The sequence below is a fragment of the Polypterus senegalus genome, chromosome 10 (genome assembly GCF_016835505.1).
Source record: "Polypterus senegalus isolate Bchr_013 chromosome 10, ASM1683550v1, whole genome shotgun sequence".
Lineage (NCBI taxonomy): Eukaryota > Metazoa > Chordata > Cladistia > Polypteriformes > Polypteridae > Polypterus > Polypterus senegalus.
This window is the reverse complement of record NC_053163.1, coordinates 12,514,232-12,538,897: the sequence shown is the minus strand read 5'-3', so window position 1 is coordinate 12,538,897 and position 24,666 is coordinate 12,514,232. Positions and strand designations below refer to the sequence as shown.

At 40.7% G+C, this 24,666-nt stretch overlaps 2 protein-coding genes across 4 annotated transcripts in view; one reads left to right on the top strand and one right to left on the bottom strand.

The window, feature by feature from the left end:
- The window catches only part of LOC120536746, a 48,912-nt gene extending 28,663 nt beyond the window's left edge, over positions 1 to 20,249 (top strand). The window contains exons 1-2 of one of the 2 annotated variants that reach the window (XR_005635176.1): positions 10,597 to 10,707; positions 20,039 to 20,249. Coding sequence is in view for 1 of the 2 variants with exons in the window: in XM_039765225.1 (XP_039621159.1) it covers positions 20,039 to 20,085 (47 nt within the window). In the remaining variant the exon portion in view is untranslated. Of the gene's footprint in view, positions 1 to 10,596; positions 10,708 to 20,038 lie in introns of those variants that run through there. The other variant, XM_039765225.1, reaches the window with a different exon arrangement.
- On the bottom strand, positions 1,430 to 10,283 carry LOC120536745. 2 transcript variants are annotated; one of them, XM_039765222.1, is made up of 6 exons: positions 10,203 to 10,283; positions 6,797 to 6,993; positions 5,865 to 6,176; positions 5,677 to 5,730; positions 3,827 to 3,913; positions 1,430 to 3,276 (listed from the first exon to the last, which is right to left on the bottom strand). In XM_039765222.1, coding segments are annotated over exons 1-6 (744 nt in total). In that variant the 5' UTR covers positions 10,205 to 10,283; the 3' UTR covers positions 1,430 to 3,184. The 2 variants fall into 2 exon arrangements, with proteins under 2 accessions (XP_039621156.1, XP_039621157.1); XM_039765223.1 differs by lacking the exon at positions 3,827 to 3,913.
- Positions 20,250 to 24,666: the final 4,417 nt, after the last annotated feature.

The following is a 24,666-nucleotide window of genomic DNA, read 5'->3' as shown; positions in this document are numbered from 1 at the left end:
GAACATCTGCGACCTTACAGCTCTAAAGTCCGTTTCTGCTCAGGTCCCTGCAAAGTCATTTCTACTCTGCGGCTATTCAGTATGACAGAGTCATTACGTTTTTAGACCTCAAAGCATGATATTTTGGACGGCGACAGATTAGGACCAAAATATTTTGGTGCCCTCTTTATATATCTAATTCATAATATTAACAGTAATAAATGGTAAAATATAATTTTATTTTTCGAAATGAAACCAGACATACAATGAGATGGAAAATAAATGTTTATTTTTGTATATTTACACTTTATTTATAATTACAAAATCTTTGATCAGATCCTCAAAAATAATTTTACATAATACATCTGCTTCTGTTATTAGTACAGATAAGGCATCCAGCCTGCCTCTAGTTTTATCTAGATAGATATACTTGTAATACAAAACTATTAAATAAAAACACACACAGCAGTATAAAAACTTTCTAATTTGGAAAATTGTCTTATGACAAAACATGTAAAGTGAACAGCTTGATTTGTTATCTTAAACACCAAGCACTGTATCAGATGGCACAATGGGTTTAACATTTGTTATTATTAAGGCCTCTCCCTCACACACTGGGTTGATGCATGCAATTGGCGCGTGCCTGTTGCTGTCTCTCTTTATGTAACCAATATAAAGTTTCCACACACATTTATTATACACCCTGACCTTCCACAGTCTGGCTAATATCTTTAATGAATGTGTTGGACATATTTAGTCTTGTTGATCCGGACATAAAACTGCAGTGAAAAGGCACACAGTGTGAGGCAGACAGTACCGTGCCACCCTGAAGGGGGCGCATGTGAGCCCAGCAGGTACTCATTGCTGCTGTTCTACGTAGAGGCGCCAATAAGTTAGCGATATCAAAAAGTCAAGTGCACTGCAGCGCTCCGTGTATTTTTATTTTTTGTTCCAACTGACTGCCAAAATGGAAAATTAAGATTTTTAAAACTAAAGGAAAATAAATAGGACTTTTACAAGAAAGTAATGGAGGTTTTCCTGGAGAAGGATAGGCACATGGACATCATTTACAAATAAAAGGTAAGACCATAGTTTTACAAAAAATGGGATCAGACTAAGAAAAAAAAACAATCCAATATTTAAATTTTGACCTGAAATAAAATATTATTTAATTTTTCTTATCCTTTTGTTGAACAGTCTGTATTAAAACTGATTAAAGCATCAGAATTAAAAGCTTTTAAAAACAACTAAATATTTCAATTAAGGTCAAGATTGAAACCTTTTTTTTTGTACACCACTCTCTACTTTTATTTGTATTGAATGAGTATGAATTGTGGAATTGCAACGGCAAATTTATAACACATGGAGGGTGCAGAGCAAATGTGCTCTCTCTGCTCTCTCTTGCCGCTATAAATGCAATGTTCTTTCTTAGCCACATATGTACCTTACTTGTGTGTGTAAAGAATGCTGATGAGATATGAAACATAACCAGTAGTCAATGTGCATGCTGCCAAATGATTACTGAATAAGATACTCTTTTGGTTTCATATATTTGTAAATCTCACTGTGAAGGAGTCAGTGCCTCACCAGCCATGAACTTCACCATATGTCACTGCACCACAAGGATACTGCCACCCACTGTATTGTTGGAACACATTTACCCAGGAAGCAGTCTCTTCCTCTCCCCTCCCTCCCATTATAGTAGCCTCCTATAAGTAAGAAAGGGAATGCCATCCACGCCAGCTGGGTTGCACATTAATCCATAAGATCCATCTATTTTAAGGGAACCTCCATCCCAGCCAGGACACCAGGCCAGCCCTTCCTTCCATCACACATTCAATACACCAGACATATCTGACCAACAAAAACGACAATCAGCTGCACAATAAACTTGCTTTAGAAAGCAAAGCTGCATTTTGCAAAGAGTATGGATAAGTCACAATGTTAATATCTTATTTCAATATAAATGTGAGGGTGAAGAAACTATTACATGGTGTCACAGAAGGCTGGAGTTATTACCAGGACCAGAAGGTGGCATTTATGTCTTCCGGGCCATAAGGGGACAACCGCCCTGGGTTAAGAGATGACCAAGGGAAAGGAGCAAGGAGGTTCCAACCCATTGGGACCCGTGGCCAGCGCCAGGGGGTGCCTTAAGCATCGTGGAACCCGGGAAACATTTACTTCCGCCACACCCCGGAAGATGGAGGAAGACCCTTCCAGTGACGCACGGAGTGCTTCCGGTGCAAAGGGCAGCACTTCCGCCACACCAGGAAGTGCTGCCGGAAGGACGTCATCGGGCTCCTGGAGCACATCCGGGTGGGAATAAAACGGATCACTTTCCTACAATCAGGGAGCTAGTGTCGGGAGCAGGAGCAGGACGAAACTACCATAAGGAGAGGAAAGGCGGCCACGGACATAGAGAAAGACCAGAATAGGGGTGATTGGTGCAGGGAGCACTGTGAGTTGTGTTTGGGACTGTGTTTTTGTGGAAAATAAACGTGAGACTTTTATAAAGATGTGGTTTCTAACTGGTGGTGTCCGTGCAAGTCTCACAATGGGCCATGGTAGCAACTTAAGTAATTACAGCACAGTACAATGAAGTCCTCGGGTTGAAAATGACTGTAATAATTTAAAAGGCCCAATTGAGGAGAATCATTTCACAAATCGTATTTTGTAGTGGTTAAAGGCTTACTATGGAAGCCAACAGAAATAAAAGACAAAGGCAATATATTATTAAACAATATCAAATCCCAAAATGGATGTACTTATATTAAGTATACTAACATAACTTATACAGACATGACAAGATATATCAAAACATGTTAAAATAATTGAATTTGTTAAATACTTCCTTTACATTAAATAGATACTGCACATTACCCCACATAACCCCCAACTCCTACTCCCCAACTTTGGTGGTGAACTAAGCTTATCATTTTGAGACAAATCCATTAATGCTATTTTAGTCAGACTTGTTTTAAATTATTTACCACCTAAACATCACAGAAAAGGGAGAAATGTCTTGAATTCAGGAGAATATCCAGGACTGTGTCAGCATAAGTGGAGAAAGTTGGTCACTTCTTTCCTTCCATTTCAACATTTTCATAAAAAGGTTTGCACATACCATAGAGGTCTCACAGAAGCAGGCACAAGAGTGAATTCATACCACCCTTTTCCTCAGGTATTTCCGGAAAGAACTAATGCATCAGTCTATATCAGACTGCACGACAGGAACTTGGGCAACGACATTCACCAATCTGAAAGATTCTGCCTTAAAGTTTTTTCCAGAAGAATCACCTGTTAGAACACAGAATAATCACTTTAAGTCAATGCAAAAAAGCAAAAATCAAACATGTGTTTAGTGAATTGGTACACTGTTCAAAAATTTCAGATTATGTACTTTGATACATTCTTGTTATCATGGTGGCAGAGAGTGGAGCACAAGTAAACATTTTAAGGCACTTTGCACAGATGATAGTACTATTACTACTACTACTAACATTCAGCTTGAATAACTCTACTTTTCAAATCATAATTTTAATGGCATGTAAGCGAGTAAGGGTGACTAGTCTTACACAATCGAAGTACACTGTTTGAAAAGGCTCTGACAGTCTTGCATGAAAAATAGCAATAAAGCATACTAAAATAAAATGAGCGGACTTTAAAGATGTCACCAAAAGGAGTCAAATATTCCTTGACCCTGTGGTGGTACCCAGTATTATCAAGAGAAAAAAGTTAGAGGACTTGCACAGCTGAAACTAAGCACGCAAGATTCACATTAAATAGAAAATCTGTTCCACAATCATTAATTACTTATGATCATGTATTTTTAATACTTATTTTTTACCTTTATTAATTCTGCAAATTAAAGCTAATAAAGATGCTGCCACTACAATGAAACTGATCCACAGCCAATGCCTTTGTCGTTTTGCACCTGAAACAAGATGATAGGCAGATGTCAATCCACTCATCCATCCCATGTCTGTACTCAACTCAAAGTCAAAACCAAGGAAGAGCAGAAAATTCATTCTAGCAGACAGCAGATAGAAATCCACGAAAATCCATTTAGAAAATGCTCCCACATCAGAAATCAAAGTGAATTCCAACAGCTGTGAGATTTCACACAAGTGTATCTGCCATAAAACGAATGTGTGAAAAACTGTACCAAAGTGGAATGTCATCAGTTTGCTCTCTTTACAAATGGCAAGAATTAATTTTCCAGCATCTATAATTCCTTCTTAGTTTATGAAAAGCAATGTATAAATAAATTCATTGATATCTTTAAAATATTAAATCACAATCCAATGTTTTTGCATATTTCATATAGGGCCATTATTGTGAAATTACACATGTTCTTTTACATAACATGGGCAGCATGGTGGCACAGTATTGAGTGTTGCTGTTTCACAGCTCAAGTACTGCATTTGAAATCTAACTTGATTCCACTGCCTACATGATGTTTTCACATTTTTCCCATTTCTGTTTGTGTCTTCCTCTCTAATCCAAAAGATACAAGGTTTAAATTAACTGGTAACACTAAAATAGCACTGTACGGTATATCTGAACATAGGTGTGTACATGAGGGAACCCAGTAATGGTCTGGCATTCCTGATCAAAGTTTTTTTTTTTTCCAAGCTTGCACCCAACACTACCAGGATAGGATCACACATACAACCAATAAGTGAAATAAGTAAATTCAATAATAGATGTATGGATGGTTTTATATACTTTAACCCTACCAGATTTTTATGGGAAGGTCAGACTAAATAATATGCAGGGAGCTTAGTGGGTGCTACAGTAGGGCATCATGTGGATCATGTCATTCCACTGTCCTAGGTGCATTAATTACTATACTGAACTAGATGTCTCATCATTGATTTAATGAAAAAGAATGCACTTTGGATACAGGGTAACTAATTAAATGTCTGTCTGAGATTTTGACCCAGATCTGTAGTGCATTACACAAAAACACAAAACACAGATGTGCTTTATTCGATTTTCCACAATCTTAAAAATATCTGGTTGGTCTAAGTGTAAAGAAATCAACACCAGGATGCATAAACTTTGTTCCAGTTCACTTCAAGGCATGCAAGCAGTTGGCCTGAGATGCTGATCCTTAAACACATGTCCTCATGCTTTCCTTATGTGGAAAACAAAGCATCACTTATCACTGAAGCTATCCTGTTAATTGTAAAAATGTAGACAGTTATCTTCTAGGATGGCAAGGTTACTGCCACTACTTCAAGGATTTATGGTCACAGCCTTTGTGTAATTAGCTTATTCTACCTTTGACTAAATATTCTCCCAACTGAGATACATTTGTTTTATCCTAAATCTCAATGACATATAGGTTCTGTTGACTGGTAAATCTGAATTTGCCCAGTATGTGTATGTGTGCCAATGTGCCCTGTGATTTTCTGGCCCATGTTGGATCCTTGCGGGAGCCAAATGTTTTGGGAAATGTCAAGTTTACAAAAAAACAATATTGGAATAAGTAAAGTTGGAAAATAAATAAACCAATGGGCAAGGTAAGGTGTAATAATATAAATTAACCAAGAACTAACCAATCTACTGACTTATTATTAATTGTTGTAGAATACTATGCCTTATTATGCCAACTGAAACCTATCACTAAAAGGGTGAAGGAAAATGACAACTTGCATGAAATTTCATAAATTTAATAACCGCCATTCTCACCTTCAGGAAAAGATGTATTGTTTTGCATACTATTTGTTAGTTTTTCAGTTGTAACTGTAATGAGAATAAATAATCTATTAGTTTCATTTGCTGCTCTACTTAATATTTTTATCTGTTAATAAAGATATGGAAAATATGTCTTTATTAATAGAATATTTTACACACATGCTGACAAGGTAAAAAGTTACCTTCTACATCCAACTGTAGGTCTTGACAACGAAAAATGGTTTCATTGAACACACAGCAGGTGTAATTCCCACCGTCAGAATGCTGCACTGAAGGAAAGATGAGGGAAATGTTCCCCTGATTGATGTTCTTCACATCTAGTAAAACACTTTGGTTCAATGATTCTCCATTATACTTTGCAATAGTAGGCCCATCTTTCTTGAAGCATTTACAGTCGACAGAATTCTTGCCACTTCCCTCAAGCGTACAGCCAGCTGTAGCGTAAGTATTTAAGATCAACAGCTGCCGAGGTGGGCATATCAGCTTCAATGCTTCTGTTGGTGAACACAGACAAAACAGGCATTAGGTATTTCATTTTTAGAAAAACTAGCTTACTAATTGATAGAGTGTGTGGAAGGATACTAAGCTTTTAAGAGCCTTAGTTAAAAAAGAGATGATAGGTACTTAGTGTGGCAGCACAAAAAAAGACAACTAGGTTAATGTTGCTCATTCACTTGCTACCCTAACCTGTTAAATAAATACACAACGATGTTGAGCAAGCAGCCGGTAGTCTTCAAACAACAGCAAGACAGGTCACTAGAAAGTGAGCCTCAAACAACACTTATTGCAGTATGATATTTGGAATAACCTAGAAAAAAAAACTAATGATAACACACCCATCACAATCCCCAGATCAACTTAACTTTGCAAAACGCTATCACACTGAATATATTTTTAATCATTTTAAAAAAAAGTTTAAGGTTATTTTCAGTTTACTTGTCATTAAAATGTAATATTAACCAACAAATGCTTTTGAAAGTAAATACAGATGTTGGCTTAATATACCTGGTATAATTAGTTCCAAGTGGGCTCTATCAGAACCAAAGTCTATAAGAAATGGATCAAGAATTAAGTTCAGATGCATAACTCTAAGATCAGTTTAAATCCAACTTACCAATTAAGGTATCATTGATCAAGATGAGCCCTGCGGTGGGCTGGCGCCCTGCCCAGGATTTGTTCCTGTCTTGCTCCCTGTACTGGCTGGGATTGGCTCCAGCAGACCCCCGTAACCCTGTGTTAGGATGTAGCAGGTTGGAAAATGACTGACTGATCAAGATGAGAAACACTGAAACCACCAAAAAAGCACACTTCCTATAAAGGAGAAAGAAAATAACTTAATAAAGCAACATTTGTTTTACTAATAACATAAAAGCTTGGTCACCAACCTTATTAGGATAAGAAAATAATACATTCTACTCAAGTGAGTTGCTGAAAAAATGAATACACCCTATAAAAAATTCCACCAAAACTAATATTTTGTGTGGTCTCAATGATTTTTAAGAGCAGCACCAACTCTTCTAGATGTGCAATGAACACGTTGGTGAAACACTGCCATGTCTATCTATCTCCATTCTTGAAGAATGAGCTCTTTCAGAGCCTTGATGCTGGATGGAGAATAATGCTCAACCTGTCAACGTTTCAGAACTCCCCACAGCTGTTCTATTCAGTTGGGTGACATGCTTGGCCACTGAATCACTTTCATCCTGTTCTTCCTTAGAAATTCAACAGTGGCTTTTGATGTACATTTTGGATCATGTTATATTGAAAGAGTGCCCTATGACCCAGGGCATAGAGAGATGGCAGTATCTTCTCCTTCAGTATTTCAAAGTACATCTATGAATTCATGATGCCATCGATGAAATGCAATTCCCAGACACCTACAGCACTCATAAAAGAACACTGCCACCAACATGCTTTACTATGGTTACCATGAATTTACAATGTAGTCCTCACCCTTGTGACACCATACAGGTTGGATACCATCAGTTCCAAAACGTTTTACCCTTATCTGATCACTTCAAATTTTACAGTCTCAACAGTCTTCACCTTTGCCAACATGAGCCCTAGCAAATGCTAAGCTGGCCTTTTGTGTGCTTGGGCTTCCTTTGTGGAGGTCACCCTCGAATGCCACTCCTCTGTAGCATATGTCGTGTCACAGGAAAGATCAATAAAGATGGCCTTTCTGCTGCTTTAGCTGATTTTAATAAACTTTCATGGCAATGTTCCATAACTCTTCTTATCACAAAACGCGAAGTTTTAATTTCCATAGACAGCTTGGATGTCTTAGAGAGCTTGAAACAAGTGCATCCTCTTTGAATTTCTAAATCACTTTGCTACTGTATTACAACAGATTAGCAATGCTTTACTAATTTTCTTAATGCCTTGACCTTTTTGTGGAAAGAAATTACTTTCTTTCTCAAGTCTTGTGACATTTCTCGGCCATGTGGTGCCATTATTGATAGCATTGAATTGGAGGGATTCTACCTGCTAAATACCACTCTGTACTGTCAGTTATCTGGTGGTCACATATGTGATGACTGATTAGACTCATCTGTTGTTGAATTCCCATTAAGTAGTATTTTATTAAGAGTTATTCTAAGTCCTTCAAAGGTGTGTACCTAGGTTTGCATCATAGTCTTCATTATTGTTTTCTTTTTTTTTTTTTTTTGGACTATTCATGGTATAGGATCCCATTAATAACATTAATTCTGAAGAGAGACAGATGATGTCTGAAAAATATTTTAGGATTTAATCATTTATTATGGACACGGTATATTGTAGTGTTCTCCTCATCAGCAGATTGTCAGATTTCATCTAACAATGAGAAAAATCATATCATATTGGCTGTAAAACAAGCTTTATAATTCTTTTGTTAGATAATATCCCGCATTAGCAAATTATAATTAAGTTGTCTAACCCAACCACTTGAGGTGTGGAAATGTATGGAAACTCAAAATAACAGATTCCAGAAGCAGCAGCATATCCATCAAGTGACTGAGACATCAACATGGCCAAAATTGATTCAGTGAGGTTTACAGTAACTTAACAGTAACAGTTGTTTATGATGAATCAAAAAAGATCAGCAGACACACAAAGTCACCAATTTTTCCATACATTTAAAACACCAAGATTTTCAAAATATCAAAACATATAAAAGCATATATGATTTAACCTAAACCCCCCGATTTATTAACTTATTTTGTTATTAAAATGATTTTTGTACTGGACTGACATCCAGCATAAGCTTCTGCCTCTGTGCCCAGTGTTGCTGGGATAGGCTCTGGTTTCATTGTGAGGCTATTAAAAAAAACTTGTGTGTTATTTTTCAAGGTCCACCTAAAATTCTGCAAAACAGAAAGCAAATCCCAAAGTTTAATTATTTGATTATTAACTAAAAACATGCTGATATCCCATAGCCCTCCCCACATCTGAAAAACATGAATGTTTAGTTAAAATGTGACTAAGTGTGAGGGAGTATGCTCTGTAAAGGACTGACACGCCATCTGGAGATGGTTCTTGCCTTTCATAATCCATTTAATGCTACTAAGACAATTGTTGTTGCCCTTTAAGGAGGAAGCACATTCTGCAAAGGCAATGAATGATTTATTCTCAGTCTCAAAATCAATAAAAAGAGGATATTTGGTTTACACTGTGAAATATATTGTCCAAGGCCAAAGAACATGTTGGTGTGTACTTGTATTTTTACTGATATTAAAATATTCATTCTTGTCAATCATGGAGAATAAGAAAGACAATCCGAGGAGCAACAAAATGGGTGAGATATCTAAGAAAATACAGGTAAGTAGATTATGGTTGTGTTATAGTGTGATATATTGGCACTAGTAGGCTACCGTCGCAGATGTACTTTACGAACATAACACTCTTACACTTTATCTTGACCGTCTACCTTTAGAAATGACTCACGCCTTTCGTTTTAATTTGCGATTGGCTGATAAGTGCCTAACGTAGACAAATGTAATACAGTATATGATTGGGTGAAGTCGAAAATTATATGTCACGCCCACTTTACTGCATTCTGCATGGGTCTGCCAGCGACGGACACAACCCACTTGTAACGCCCAATTTGTGAGCTGCACATGTGTAAACCGCGAAAGTAGAAGTTTTATCAAAAGATTCCGAAAGCTTAGAAGTTTCATATCTACGGCATGATTCTGTTGAGGTGTTGACTAAACATCCGTGACACTAACTCGTGACACTTACTCCCCGCTGAAAATCTCCTCTTTTCCGGTACCGGCGTATACAGATCAAGGTATCCATGTAACTGTATTATCTACGCGCAGCCAATGCATCACTCACTGTCGCTAACAGTCACCCGAGACGCAAGGAAAGAAACTATCTTAGCTAGTTAACGAATTGATTACCTCAGTGCGAGGAGTTTCATTATTTCGTAGAAGCCTAGTTCTACTGCCGATCTGCTTCACGTATATCGATAAATACATGCATGTTCGCGCCCCCAAACAAAGTAACAGTAATCACTACAACATAAAGCCTTCACTTACATAATTAAAATAAGACTGATACGTTTTCACTTCGCTGTTTATCATTTGATACAAATTCCTCTCTTCCTCTAGCAGGTACCGATAAAGAGTCTCAGCCGAAATGCACCGGTAAACTGGGTTGCCGCACCTACTACATACGAGAAAATACTTCTGATTGGCCAACATGAGTGATTATCCCAGCCCCTTATTTGTAAGAATGGATCCAAACTCATGCTGCAGCCCATAGCTCCCCTGGACAGCCAATTGGATTGCTTGTTGTTCTTACACTGTTATTATGGGTTGTCATTTGGTGAGAAGATGTGGGAGAGCATTTGGTTTGGGAAGGTCTGGCGGAATGGGGCGGGGACGTCGTAAATTGGGTAGGACCCAAATCTGTTGGATATTGCTGCAGACCGGCACGAAGAAACACACTGGTTTGTGCAATACGTCATATTTCCGTCGCTTTTAAAAAAGAAGTGAAGGAGAAACCTTTACTTTAGCCTTTTTTGACACATGGACTGATTTGGTAAGTAGTGAAGATATAATTAAAACTGGTCATGTTAGCTTTGGTATTGGTAGTAAAAAAAAAAAAATACGCGTTAATCTTACAAAAAAAAGTTCGCGTAAACTATCAGTTTTGAATGTATTTTTTCATTAATCGTCCGCAAATAATGAGACGAAATGGATCTGGATGCCTGCAACTGATGGGAAACACCGATCACCACGAAAATTTGCCTTTTTCCCTGCTTGAATATTTATTTCAGGAGTAGTGTATTGTTTCGGTACCCAATTGGGGTTCCATAAGAAATAGTCTTTTAGATTTTATTTATATATATATATATATATATAGTGGTCGAGTCTTGAAGTTTTTAAAGCCGATCGCTGCCGTGCACCTCTCCCAAGCTGTCGGCTAGCGGATTGCCAGCGTTATGCACGCAGCTGTACCCAGCTCTTTAAGTAACGAGCACTCGTGTCCCATACACCGCACGACTCCGAGTGTCTCGGCATTAATTGATTAGATGAAATCTTAGCAATGAATAACAGCTCTGTCCTGTTGTATTTCTTTATTCACAGATAGCCAGTAAACTAAGCTCGACATTATTGCACTGCCATGGTCAAGGTCATGCACGAAGACACATTTCACATAATCGGTACTTTTTACAAAATAAATAACCCCGGACGGCGATGACCCAAACCCACCCAACTAATTGAATACAAACACAACAATTATTTACAAGTTAAGACATTAATAAATACAACAGGAAAAACATTATACAAAGCAGTGAACGTACAACCTTCCCACAATGCATTACTCCGGCAGCGCTGACTGCCGGGTCGCTACATAGCCCCCTCCCAAGAGGGTTTAGTGTCCTCACAACCCTAGTCGTTACATTCAAAGTCTATTAAATATCCCAGTCGGCGACGAACACGCTTTGGCCTGCTTGACTCTCCACTACTCGTGTCAGGTTCAGTCCGGAGACTTTCAATGTCTGCCTCGACACCGAGTGTGGAGGTTGGAGAGCCACTTTGAGTTCCAATTCCTTCTGGTGCTGGGGTCAATGGGTGGTATGGTGCTAAACGATCTTTATGTAGCACCACCCGTCTGCCCCCTCCAGGCATTCGGACTCGAAAAACAACTTCCGAAATCATGTCCAGAATTTCTCCCGGTCCCTGCCAATGGTGTGTCAGTTTTGGGGACAGCCCCCGTTTTCTTTGTGGGCAAAAGACCCACACTTTGTCCCCTTGCTTGAAAGTTGGACCATGAGCCCGAATGTCATATGCCCGTTTCTGACGGGCTCCAGCTCCCGCTAGGGCCTCCCTGGCCAGTTGATGCACGGTGTCCAGCCGCTCTTTTAATCGTCGGAAATAGTCCGTTTCGTGACCGCCAACAAGCTCAGGCTCAGGGGGCGAGCCAAACACTAAGTCCACCGGCGTGCGCATCTCTCTTCCGAACATCAGCCCTGCCGGTGTGCACTGACTCGATAGTCGATTCCTGAATGGCCGTCCTATACGCCCACAAGACCAGAGGCAAATGTTGATCCCAGTCTCTCTGGTGTTGACTAGTGAGGATAGCAAGTTGGGCGGCCAGGGTGCGGTTAAACCGTTCGACCAGTCCATCGCTTTGAGGGTGAAGGGGAGTGGTTCGGGTTTTCTTCACCCCCAGCCGCTGACACACCTCTAAACAAACGGCTCTCGAAGTTCTGCCCTTGATCGCTGTGCAGTTCATTCGGCACCCCGAATCGAGTGAACATCTCATCCAGCAATTTTTGAGCGGCTGTGGAGGCACTTTGATCTGGAATGGCATATGCCTCCGGCCATTTAGTAAAGTAGTCCATTGCCACCAAAACAAAACGATTTCCGGCCTCGGTGATAGGGAAAGGACCCAGTACATCTACCCCAATCCTCTCCATGGGAGCCCCGACAAGATACTGTTGTAGTGGCGCGTGAGCGCCGTACAAACGTCACAGCAGTGGACGTGCATCTCCGCATCTTGTCGACATCCGAGCCAATAGAATCGCTGCCACAGCCGACGCACTGTCTTTGCATTTCCAAAGTGCCCAGATCCAGCTGCTCCATGCACCCAACGGAGGACCGTTGTACGTAAAGCCTGGGGAACCAGAAGTTGCAAACGGTCAGTTCCCCCCCTTGGTGCCTGCCATCTTCTGTAGATCACACCATCGTGCAACTCCAGGCTGCCCCACTGCGAATGTAACAACTTGAGTTCCGGCCCCTGGGAAGATACGGTTTGCCAATCGGGGCATTCCTGGGTCTCCAGCCAACCCCTTACCTTCTCTAGCACTTGGTCGTCTGCTTGTAGTTGCCGTAACTGGTCGATGGTGAATGGTTCCCCTGCTCCATCAGTGACCTTTAGCCCGGCTGCTGCTGATGGTCCCATACCCCTTTCTTCTTGCCGACGGCAATATCGACAGTCGTTGAGGACACATGGTCGCCTGGAGAGGGCATCAGCATTTGCATGCTGCCGTCCTGGTCGGTGTTGCACCTCGAAATCATACTCCTGAAGTATCTCTATCCACCTTGCCACCTGGCCCTCAGGTTGCCGGAAGTTTAACAGCCATGTAAGGCTAGCATGGTCAGTTCGAATTGTAAACTTAGTGCCCAAAAGGTAAGGCTTGAAGTGTCGTACTGCCAGGATTACTGCCAATAGCTCCCGCCGGGTAACGCAGTAATTTTTCTCCGGTCGACTGAGGCTGCAGCTATAGTAGGCCACCACTCTCTCTCCGGTCTCCCCCCTCTGGGAGAGTACTGCGCCAACCGCCACATTACTAGCGTCAGTGTCCAAAATAAAGGGTTGGTTGGGGTAAGGGTAAGCCAGGACAGGTGCACTTGTAAGAGCAGCTTTTAGTTGTTGAAAAGCGGCGGCGCAGTCCTCCGTCCACCCAAACTGTTGGCCCTTACTCGTCAGCTGGTGCAAGGGGCTAGCAATGGTTGCAAAGTTTCTCACGAATCTCCGGTAGTATGAGGCTAAGCCCAGAAAGCTCCGCAGCTCGGTGATGTTGGCTGGTGGGGCCAGTTGCTCACGGCGGTCACCTTTGTTGGGTCGGTAGCCACTCCACTCTCGCTAACCACATGTCCCAGAAACTGAGTCTGTCGGGAGAGGAGGTTACATTTCGCGGGTTCAACCGCAACCCGGCGCTACGAATGGCTGTCAAGACTTCCCTTAAATTGTGGACAGCCTGATCAAAGTCTCTGGCATGGATTAGCAGATCGTCCAGATAGACCACACATCGGGTTCGGGGAATGTCTTTTAGGACCGGTCTGCCGCTTTTCTCCGCACAGCTCCGCTGATCAGGCGCTCTAACGTAACGCTGTTCTCTAAGATGGCACGCTCTAATTCTTCAAGACTCTGTTCCATGACGGCATCTTCTAAACAGCCTGGTCTCCCACTTCTGACACCAATGTAGCGACCCGTGGTCGAGTCTTGAAGTTTTTAAAGCCGATCGCTGCCATGCACCTCTCCCAAGCTGTCGGCTAGCGGATTGCCAGCGTTATGCATGCAGCTGTACCCAGCTCTTTAAGTAACGAGCACTCGTGTCCCATACACCGCACGACTACGAGTGTCTCGGCAGCACGCAGCTGTACCCAGCTTCTCAAGTAACGAGCACTCGTGTCCCATACACCGCACGACTACGAGTGTCTCGGCAGCACGCAGCTGTACCCAGCTTCTCAAGTAACGAGCACTCGTGTCCCATACACCGCACGACTCCGAGTGTCTCGGCATTAATTGCTTAGATGAAATCTTAGCAATGAATAACAGCTCTGTCCTGTTGTATCTCTTTATTCACAGATAGCCAGTAAACAAAGCTCGACATTATTGCACTGCCATGGTCAAGGTCATGCACGAAGACACATTTCACATAATCGGTACTTTTTACAAAATAAATAACCCCGGACGGCGATGACCCAGACCCACCCAACTAATTGAATACAAACACAACAATTATTTACAAGTTAAGACATTAATAAATACAACAGGAAAAACATTATAAAAAGCAGTGAGCGTACAACCTTCCCACAATGCATCACTCCGCAGCGCTGACTGCGGTCGCTACAATATATATATATATATATATATATATATATATATATATATATATATATATATATATATATATATATATACTAACAAAATACCCGCGCTTCGCAGGCGGAGAAGTAGTGTTTTAAAGAAGTTATGAAAAAGAAAAGGAAACATTTAAAAAAAAACATGATTGTCAATGTAAGTGTTTTGTCACTGTTATGAGTGTTGCTGTCATATAGACATCCACTAACCCGCTGAATCCAAACACAGGGGTCTGCTGGAGCCAATCCCAGCCAACACAGGGCAGGAACCAATCCTGGGCAGGGTGTAAACCCACCGCAGGACACATACAAACACCAAGCACACACAAGGGCCAATTTAGAATCGCCAGTCCACCTAACCTGCATGTCTTTGGATTGTGGAAGGAAACCCACGCAGACACCATGCAAACTCCATGCAGGGAGGACCCGGGAAGCGAATCCGGGTCCCCTAACTGCGAGGCAGCCACCGTGCCGCCCATTTTATATATATATATATATATATATATATATATATATATATATATATATATATAAAAATACCAGCTTTGTGCGATGTCGTGTGTTAAAGAAGTTATTAAAAAGAAAAGGAATAATTTTAAAAATAACGTAACATGATTGTCAAAGTAATTGTTTTGTGTATTTGGCGGCAGCGTCACGAAGTTGTTTTCGGTAGCGGCATCAGAAAATGTACCACGCGCCTGACACGCCTCCTTTTACTGTTTTCTCACAGCTTGGATTGCTGCTGTCATAATGGGTTTGAGTCTACAAATATATACATATATACACATACATATCTTCATATCTATATACATATATACATATCTAAATATACACATTGTAATGGATGGCCGGCCATTTATCCCGGCCAATACCCCCAAGCCGCCAGGTGGAGCCCTCCTTGCAGCGAGGAGGTCCCCAGAAGACCAGCAGGGCATCATGGACATTGGAGTTTTTATGCAAAGCCCTGCTGGATGCCGTGGGGGCCACAGGAGGGAGCTGCAGGGAGGACCGAGGGCTTCTTCGTGCCCTGTGACCCGGAAGTTCGTCACAGGAAGAGCGACGGACTTCCGGGTTGAAGAAAGGGACGATTTACCCTGACCCGGAAGGGAAAAGGACTCATGGACTATTGGGTAGAAACACTTCCGGGTCAGGGATTATAAAAGGACTTTGGGAACTCACAGACTATGAGCTGAGCTGGGTGGAAGGGTGGCAACGCGTCTGGGAGCTGGAGGATTGGTTTATTGTTGTATTATTGTGAATTATATGAGTATTGTGGAGGAGAGTGTGCTTTGTACACTGTGGAAGAAAAATAAAGTCAACTTGAGGACTTTTACCTGGTGTCTGGAGTCGTGGACAGGGGTTCAAGGGAGCGAGGGCGCCCCCTATCGTTCACAACATATATATACACATACCTATCTACATGATATATACACACACATACATACATACACACAAATTATATATATATATATGTGTGTGTGTGTGTATATGTATGTGTGTGTGTATATATATACAATGTAGATAGGTGTGTGTGTGTATATATACTGCTCAAAAGAATTAAAGGAACACTTTTTAATCAGAGTATAGCATAAAGTCAATGAAACTTATGGGATATTAATCTGGTCAGTTAAGTAGCAGAGGGGGTTGTTAATCAGTTTCAGCTGCTGTGGTGTTAATGAAATTAACAACAGATGCACTAGAGGGGCAACAATGAGATGACCCCCAAAACAGGAATGGTTTAACAGGTGGAGGCCACTGACATTTTTACCTCCTCATCTTTTCTGACTGTTTCTTCACTAGTTTTGCATTTGGCTACAGTCAGTGTCACTACTGGTAGCATGAGGCGATACCTGGACCCTACAGAGGTTGCACAGGTAGTCCAACTTCTCCAGGATGGCACATTAATACGTGTCATTGCCAGAAGGTTTGCTGTGTCTCCCTGCACAGTCTCAAGGGCATGGAGGAGATTCTAGGAGACAAGCAGTTACTCTAGGAGAGCTGGAGAGGGCCATAGAAGGTCAATAACCCATCAGCAGGACCAGTATCTGCTCCTTTGGGCAAGGAGGAACAGGATGAGCACTGCCAGAGCCCTACAAATTGACCTCCAGCAGGCCACTGGTGTGAATGTCTCTGACCAAACAATCAGAAACAGACTTCATGAGGGTTGCCTGAGGGCCCAAATGTCTACTGCGCCCTGTGCTCACTGCACAGCACCGGGAAGCTCAATTGGCATTTGCCATAGAATACCAGAATTGGCAGGTCCACCACTGGCGTCCTGTGCTTTTCACAGATGAGAGCAGGTTCACCCTGAGTATATGTGAAAGACGTGAAAGGGTCAGGAGAAGCCGTGGAGAATATTATGCTGCCTGTAACATCATTTAGCATGACTGGTTTGGTGGTGGGTCAGTGATGATCTTGGAGGCATATCCATGGAGCGACTCACAGACCTCTACAGGCTAGACAACGGCATCTTGACTGCCATTAGGTATCAGGATGAAATCCTTGGACCCATTGTCAGACCCTACGCTGGTGCAGTAGGTCCTGGTTTCCTCTTAATGCACGACAATGCCCGGCCTCATGTGGCAAGAGTATGCAGGCAGTACCTGGAGGATGAAGGAATTGAAACAATTGAATGGCCTTCACGATCCCCTGACTTAAACCCAATAGAACATCTGTGGGACATTATGTTTCGGTCCATTAGGCGCCGCCAGGTTGCTCCTCAGACTGTACAACAGCTCAGGGATGCCCTCATACAGATCTGGGAGGAAATGCCACAAGACACCATCCGTCGTCTCATTAGGAGCATGCCCGACGTTGTCAAGCATGCATACAAGCTCGTGGGGCCACACAAGATACTGAAAAGCATTTTGAGTAGCAGAAATTAAGTTATTTAAAAAATGGACTAGCCTGCCACATCTTCATTTCACTCTGATTTTAGGGTGTCTACACAATTGAGCCCTCTGTAGGCAGAAAACTTTTTTTTTCCATTAAAAGACTTGGCATCCTTTTGTTCCTAAGACATTGCCCTGTCGTTATTTGTATAGATATCCAACTTCATATTGAGATCTGATGTATCTAATGTGTTTCTTTAAAGTGTTCCTTTAATTTTTGTGAGCAGTGTATATATATATATATATATATATATATATATATATATATATATATATATATATATATATATATATATATATACACAGTGGGATGCAAAAGTTTGGGCAACCTTGTTAATAGTCAGTTAAATATATCACAAAGGAGACACAAACAGTGATATTTGAGAAGTGAAATGAAGTTTATTGGATTTACAGAAAGTGTGCAATAATTGTTCAAACAAAATCAGGCAGGTGCATAAATTTTGGCACCATTGTCATTTTATTGATTCCAAAACTTTTAGAACTAATTATTGGAACTCAAATTGGCTTGGTAAGCTCAGTGACCCCTGACCTACATACACAGGTGAATCCTATAATGAGAAAGAGTATTTAAGGGGGTCAATTGTAAGTTTCCCTTCTCCTTTAATTTTCTCTGAAGAGTAGCAACATGGGGGTCACAAAACAACTCTCAAATGACCTGAAGACAAAGATTGTTCACCATCATGGTTTAGGGGAAGGATACAGAAAGCTGTCCCAGAGATTTAAGCTGTCTGTTTCCACAGTTAGGAGCATATTGAGGAAATGGAAGACCACAGGCTCAGTTCAAGTTAAGGCTCGAAGTGGCAGACCAAGAAAGATTTCGGATCGACAGGAGCGACGAATGGTGAGAACAGTCAGAGTCAACCCACAGACCAGCACCAAAGACCTACAACATCATCTTGCAGCAGATGGAGTCACTGTGCATCGTTCAACCATTCGCACTTTACACAAGGAGATGCTGTATGCGAGTGATGAAGAGGAAGCACAAACAGAGCGCTTGAGGTCTGCTCAAGCACATTTGGACAAGCCAGCTTCATTTTGGAATAAGGTGCTGTGGACTGATGAAACTAAAATTGAGTTATTTGGGCATAACAAGGGGTGTTATGCATGGAGGAAAAAGAACACAGCATTCCAAGAAAAACACCTGCTACCTCCAGTAAAATATGGTGGTGGTTCCATCATGCTGTGGGGCTGTGTGGCCAGTGCAGGGACTGGGAATCTTGTCAAAGTTGAGGGACGCATGGATTCCACTCAGTATCAGCAGATTCTGGAGACCAATGTCCAGGAATCAGTGACAAAGCTGAAGCTGCGCCGGGCTGGATCTTTCAACAAGACAACGACCCGAAACACTGCTCAAAATCCACTAAGGCATTCATGCAGAGGAACAAGTACAACGTTCTGGAATGGCCATCTCAGTCCCCAGACCTGAATATAATTGAAAATCTGTGGTGTGAGTTAAAGAGAGCTGTCCATGCTCGGAAGCCATCAAACCTGAATGAACTAGAGATGTTTTGTAAAGAGGAATGGTCCAAAATACCTTCAACCACAATCCAGACTCTCATTGGAACCTACAGGAAGCGTTTAGAGGCTGTAATTTCTGCAAAAGGCGGATCAACTAAATATTGATTTAATTTCTTTTTTGTGGTGCCCAAATTTATGCAAGAGGAGGAAAGTGATATATCTCCAGTGTAAGCTGTTGTTTAGTCAGATGTAGGCAGCAAAAATGAACATGGCCAGGATAGCTGGCTTTGAAAGTGTAGATAAAGCAGTGATAAATCGGAGAATCAGAGATCTGGATATGACTTTCGTCTTACATGATAATTCATTTGCTTATTTCAATGGTACATTTACTGTCATAGTTGTACACGTTCTAGAATATTAACACAGGGGTGAAGCGCAGAACTCTGGGCCCTATACATAAGTAGTCTCTGTGGGCTTCTTCCTCTCGATTCATGTCTGTCACGTGCCCTTTTCATTTTAGGCTTTGAGTCCCCCCATCCCCACTGGGCCCTGGGTAATCATCCCCCCCAACTACGACACCCATGGTTAACAGCAGGGGCAGTTAAGTGGTGGAGACTAAAGCATTAGTCTTTTGTTTTATAGTCCACTGTCCTATCTATTTTCTTAATTCACATTTATTCAAAATTGATACAATAAGGATGTGCATGATTTTAGCTGTATTGTGTCTAACTCCAAATGGTGAGGACAACTAATCTAAATGAATCTGCTTAGATCTCGCAAGGGTTTCCATTCAAAAATATGCTGCCAGGTGAACTTGCCATGATTTGCTATTAGTGTCTCCAGGTAGCTTGAGCCTATCTGCTCTTGGATAATACAGGTTAATTATTTAAGTTTGCTTGCTTTCAGGGTCTAAAGGTGAAAGACATTTTGAGGAAAGACTGAAGAAAATCTGAGGACTGGAGTAAAATGCATTGGGATACGAACAATTATAATTTTGTGCATTTTTTAACCTTTAAACTGTGTACTTTTACAGAACACTTCACTTTGTGCTTGTAAAATGATTATTATTTGTGCTATTCAAGGTTTCTACATAAATATTATTTATTCATATACCATATCTACATATTGTCTGTGTGTCCTTTTTCATGGAAATTTTTCTTGTGTCAATATGAATTCTTCTCTGTGTGCTCCTATTATTTTTCCCACATCCTGAAGATGAGCAGGTTAATGAGGTTAATTGATGACTCTTAGGTGACCATGTGTAAATGCGAGTTAGATTGTGTATACGAGTGGATGGACTGACACCTGCTGCCTGCCTTGATTCTGAACTGGATTTAGCAGCTTTAAGATTGTAACTTGTGTTGGTCACAGAAGGACTGGCCCTTCCACCTGGACTGAAGGTCATGTCTTACCCAGCCACCACACTGCTGTTATGAGTAGATACCTGAGATGGATAGGCTTTAACTGTACAGTTACTGTGTGATTTAAGAGGCATTTAACACAAAATGTATTGTAACAGTATGGAAAGAAATTACCACTGAGGCTGTGTGTCCTAAAAAGCCATGCAAATTGGCTTGGTCAGAGTGTTGTGTAGAGCGGAGTGCAGACAAGTCGTCTGTCACTCGTAAATAAAGCAGCCACTGGGATACTGGGGGTGGGAAATTGTTAAGAAAGATTTTTTTTTTTTTTTGCTAAGAAAACAAAGAGGACAGAGGGATATAAAAGAAAATGAAGTTAGAGGGGTGTTTGACACGTGATTGTTCTTTTTTGGACACCGTTCTTTTTTTCTTAGTTTTCATTGTCCAGTTAAGGCGTAAGAGCAATAACCCTTCATTTTTTGAACTGCTACAACTACTTGCCTGTGTAGTTTAATTCTCCCGCCTTGGAAGAGACATTACATTAAATGTGATTGACACCTTAATACATGTCAGAACTGAAACAAATTTTACAAAAACACATAATCAATATATACACTGCGGCACTCTGTCGATTATTAAGATTGCAGTGTATTTTTACTACCGTCATTTATATTTAGCTGTTCTTAAAAAATAATGATAATAAAAGTTTGAATATGAGATATTTATCTTTACTAAATGTCTGAAGAAAATTTAAATGAACATAACAATACAAATTTTTGTCTGCCTAATTTGAATGGATTGACGTTGACTTAAGTGTGGGATCTATTTGATTGAGTCAGTCAGATTAAAACAAATATTTGACTGTTGTTGTTTACTTGAATGTCCAAATGAAATAGTCGCCTACATTTGACGGGTCACCTTAAAGACGGGCTATAAACGTATTACAATTTTAAACGCTGAATAAACTGTCAGAGTTAAATCTTTACTTCTATAATACCCTAAAATGTGTTTTATTACTTTCATTACTATTTATCCATGTTTATTTATTTATGTATTCCTAATATTCCATTGTCTCCCCTTCTGTCTGCAGATCAGCCTCTGTTCTTTGTTTGCTGATGTGTGTCCAATATTCTATGGTCTTCATGTCCTCAACATACCAGCAGCTCTAATGAGTTTCTTGCCTGTGGATCTCGTATTCAAGTTTGTTTTTAGCTGTATTATGATTATAGAATATTACAAATCACATACTTGACACTCTCACGTTCATGCATCAGGGAACAGACAATGTTAAGAAAGCTGGCAAGTGACTTTAAAGAATTCTTTGGCTGTCTCTACATGTTATCAATGTTAAATGCAAGAAACACGGTTATCATAGTGCTAATAGTCACATTTCAATTCTTATTTTTATAATGAAGTTTACTATGTTAAATGATCTGTTAAGAGCAAATATTATGCCTTTAAAAGAGTAATAATTTTGCAGTTTTTGTGACTGTGCACCTGTTAATCAGGGTATTCGATTATTTGACTTATTTGGATCTTTATTACTTTTAGGATTTTAAATACCTCTTTAAGATCATCAAATATATATTTATTATAATACATATTACTTATGCAAAAGTTACATTTAGAGATTAAAACATGACAGATGTTTGTTCATATCTCATTTAGACTCCATTTGACTCCATCAGGTCCTAGTGGTGTGCTAAACACACAAGCCTGTCTTTAGTGTCTCTGAGACTGGAGGAGGCCAGGAGTCCAACTGTACATCAATCACTGATGTGCTTCAGCATCACGACTGGTAACAAGATAGAGATGGCAGATATTTCAACTGGACATCATCCTATATGACTACTCAAGCAAACAGTATATTGAGAGCACACAGAATCTGCATACTCCAGTAGAGCTGACCCCTATGGCTCTGACATAACAACCTGCACAGCTGTAAACAACTCCACTTTACTGGTCATTTTAGCACACATTACACTGAGTCTGTCAAGTTTTAAACATTAAATAATTCAATCTGAACAGCTGGGAATTTATTTTGGCAATGACATTTCTGTTAAGGCATTTGTTTGTCATAGTTTTATACTGAAAAACTGGTTTACATCAATGTACTTTTCCTTCCTCGTCTGTTTTTTCACTCGTTTTGCATTTGACTACTGTCAGCGTCACTACTGGTGGCATGAGGCCATACCTGGACCCTACAAAGCTGACACCGGTAGTCCAGCTTCTCCAGGATGGCACATCAATACTACGTGCCATTGCCAGAAGGTTTGCTGTGTCTGCCAACACAGTCTCAAGGGCATGGAGGAGATTCCAGGAGACAGACAGGCAGTTACTCTAGGAGAGCTGAACAGGGCCCCTCGTAGAAGGTCCTTAACCCATCAGCAGGACCCACTTGTATCTGCTCCTATGGGCAAGGAGGAACAGGATGACACTGCCAGAGCATACAAAATGACCTCCAGCAGGCAGGCCACTGGTGTGAATGTCTCTGACCAAACAATCAGAAACAGACTTCATGAGGGTGGCCTGAGGGCCCAATGTCCTCTAGTTGGCACCGTGGAGCTCGACTGGCATTTGCCATAGAGTACCAGAATTGGCAGGTCCACCACTGGTGCCCTTTGCTTTTCACAGATGAGAATAGGTTCACCCTGAACACATGTGACAGACGTGAAAGGGTCTGGAGAATGTTATGCTGCCTGTGACATCATTTAGTATGACCGGTTTGGTGGTGGGTCAGTGATGGTGTACCTGAGGAGGCATATCCATGGAGGGACGCACAGACCTCTAGAGGATAGACAACGGCACCTTGACTGCTGTTAGGTATCGGGATGAAATCCTTGGACCCACTGTCAGACCCTATGCTGGTTTCTCCTGGTGCAAGACAATGCCTGGCCTCATGTGGCGAGAGGATGAAGGAATTGTTACCATTGACTGGCCCCCACGCTCACTCTCCTGAACTCAATCCATGGGACATTATGTTTCGGTCCATCTGACACTACCAGGTTGCATCTCAGACTGTCCATGAGCTCAGTGATGCCCTGGTCCAGATATGGGAGGAGATTCCCTAGGACACCATCCGTCATCTCATTAGGAAGTTATCAGGCATGCATTCAAGCATGTGGGGACCATATAAATTGAAGACGATTTGGAGTTGCTGCAATGAAATTTCGGCAAAATGGACTTGCTTGCTTGCCTACCTGCCACATTATTTTTTCCCTTTGATTTTCAGGTTGTCTTCGAATTCAGCCCTCTGTCAGTTGGTCATTTTTATTTCCATCCTTTCACTCCTAACACATCACCATATCAGTCCATAGCAGTAGAGATATTCAGCAGGATTTTTCCCCATTGCGCTCTCATGTGTTTTCAAAGTGTTCCTTTAATTTTTTGAGCAGTTAATATATATATATATATATATATATATATATATATATATATATATAAACACTGACACACACTTAATGTCAAGACCTTAGAATAATAAGGTTTTATCTGTAAGTCATGGTTTGAGAATACTGAGATACAAAAGTTTTGACTCTCCATTTCTCAAGAATATACAATCCTTTAATTTTGTTCCTATATATAAAAGCTGCATTTTCAGTTAAAGACAATGCAAGTTTTATTGAAAATATGACTCATAAAGATAAGAAAGATCCTTATTGTTGTAGACTATGTTTGTAAATGAACAGCAAATCCTCAATCAGGATGCTCAGTTTCCAAGCTGTTTTATCCTGTGGGATTACGAGTGAGTCCAGCAAAGTGCCATTTGTAGACCATATTGGTACAAGAAGGGGCTTTGCTCAAAATGATTAATTCTAGTTGTGTTAATACATGAGTTGATTGGGTCAGCACAAATTAAAACACTCAGTATTGTCACTACCAAAACCAAAATTTTATCAATAATTATTCAGTATATATCATACAACCATTTCAAGAAATATTTACAATTAACAATAATGATGGGTCACTGAAAGAAAAATTAATCTTTTGTACATTTTAACAAACAGACTGATAGGAGAATATACTGAAGCACGCCCATTTCTATATATAATGTAATGGGGATAGACATGCTTGCTTGTAATGTTCAAAATAAATAATAAAACTGTACAATACAGTTATAAAAATTAAAGAAAAAAATGCAGATGGTATGAATTGGCTAAAACAGATACACAGACA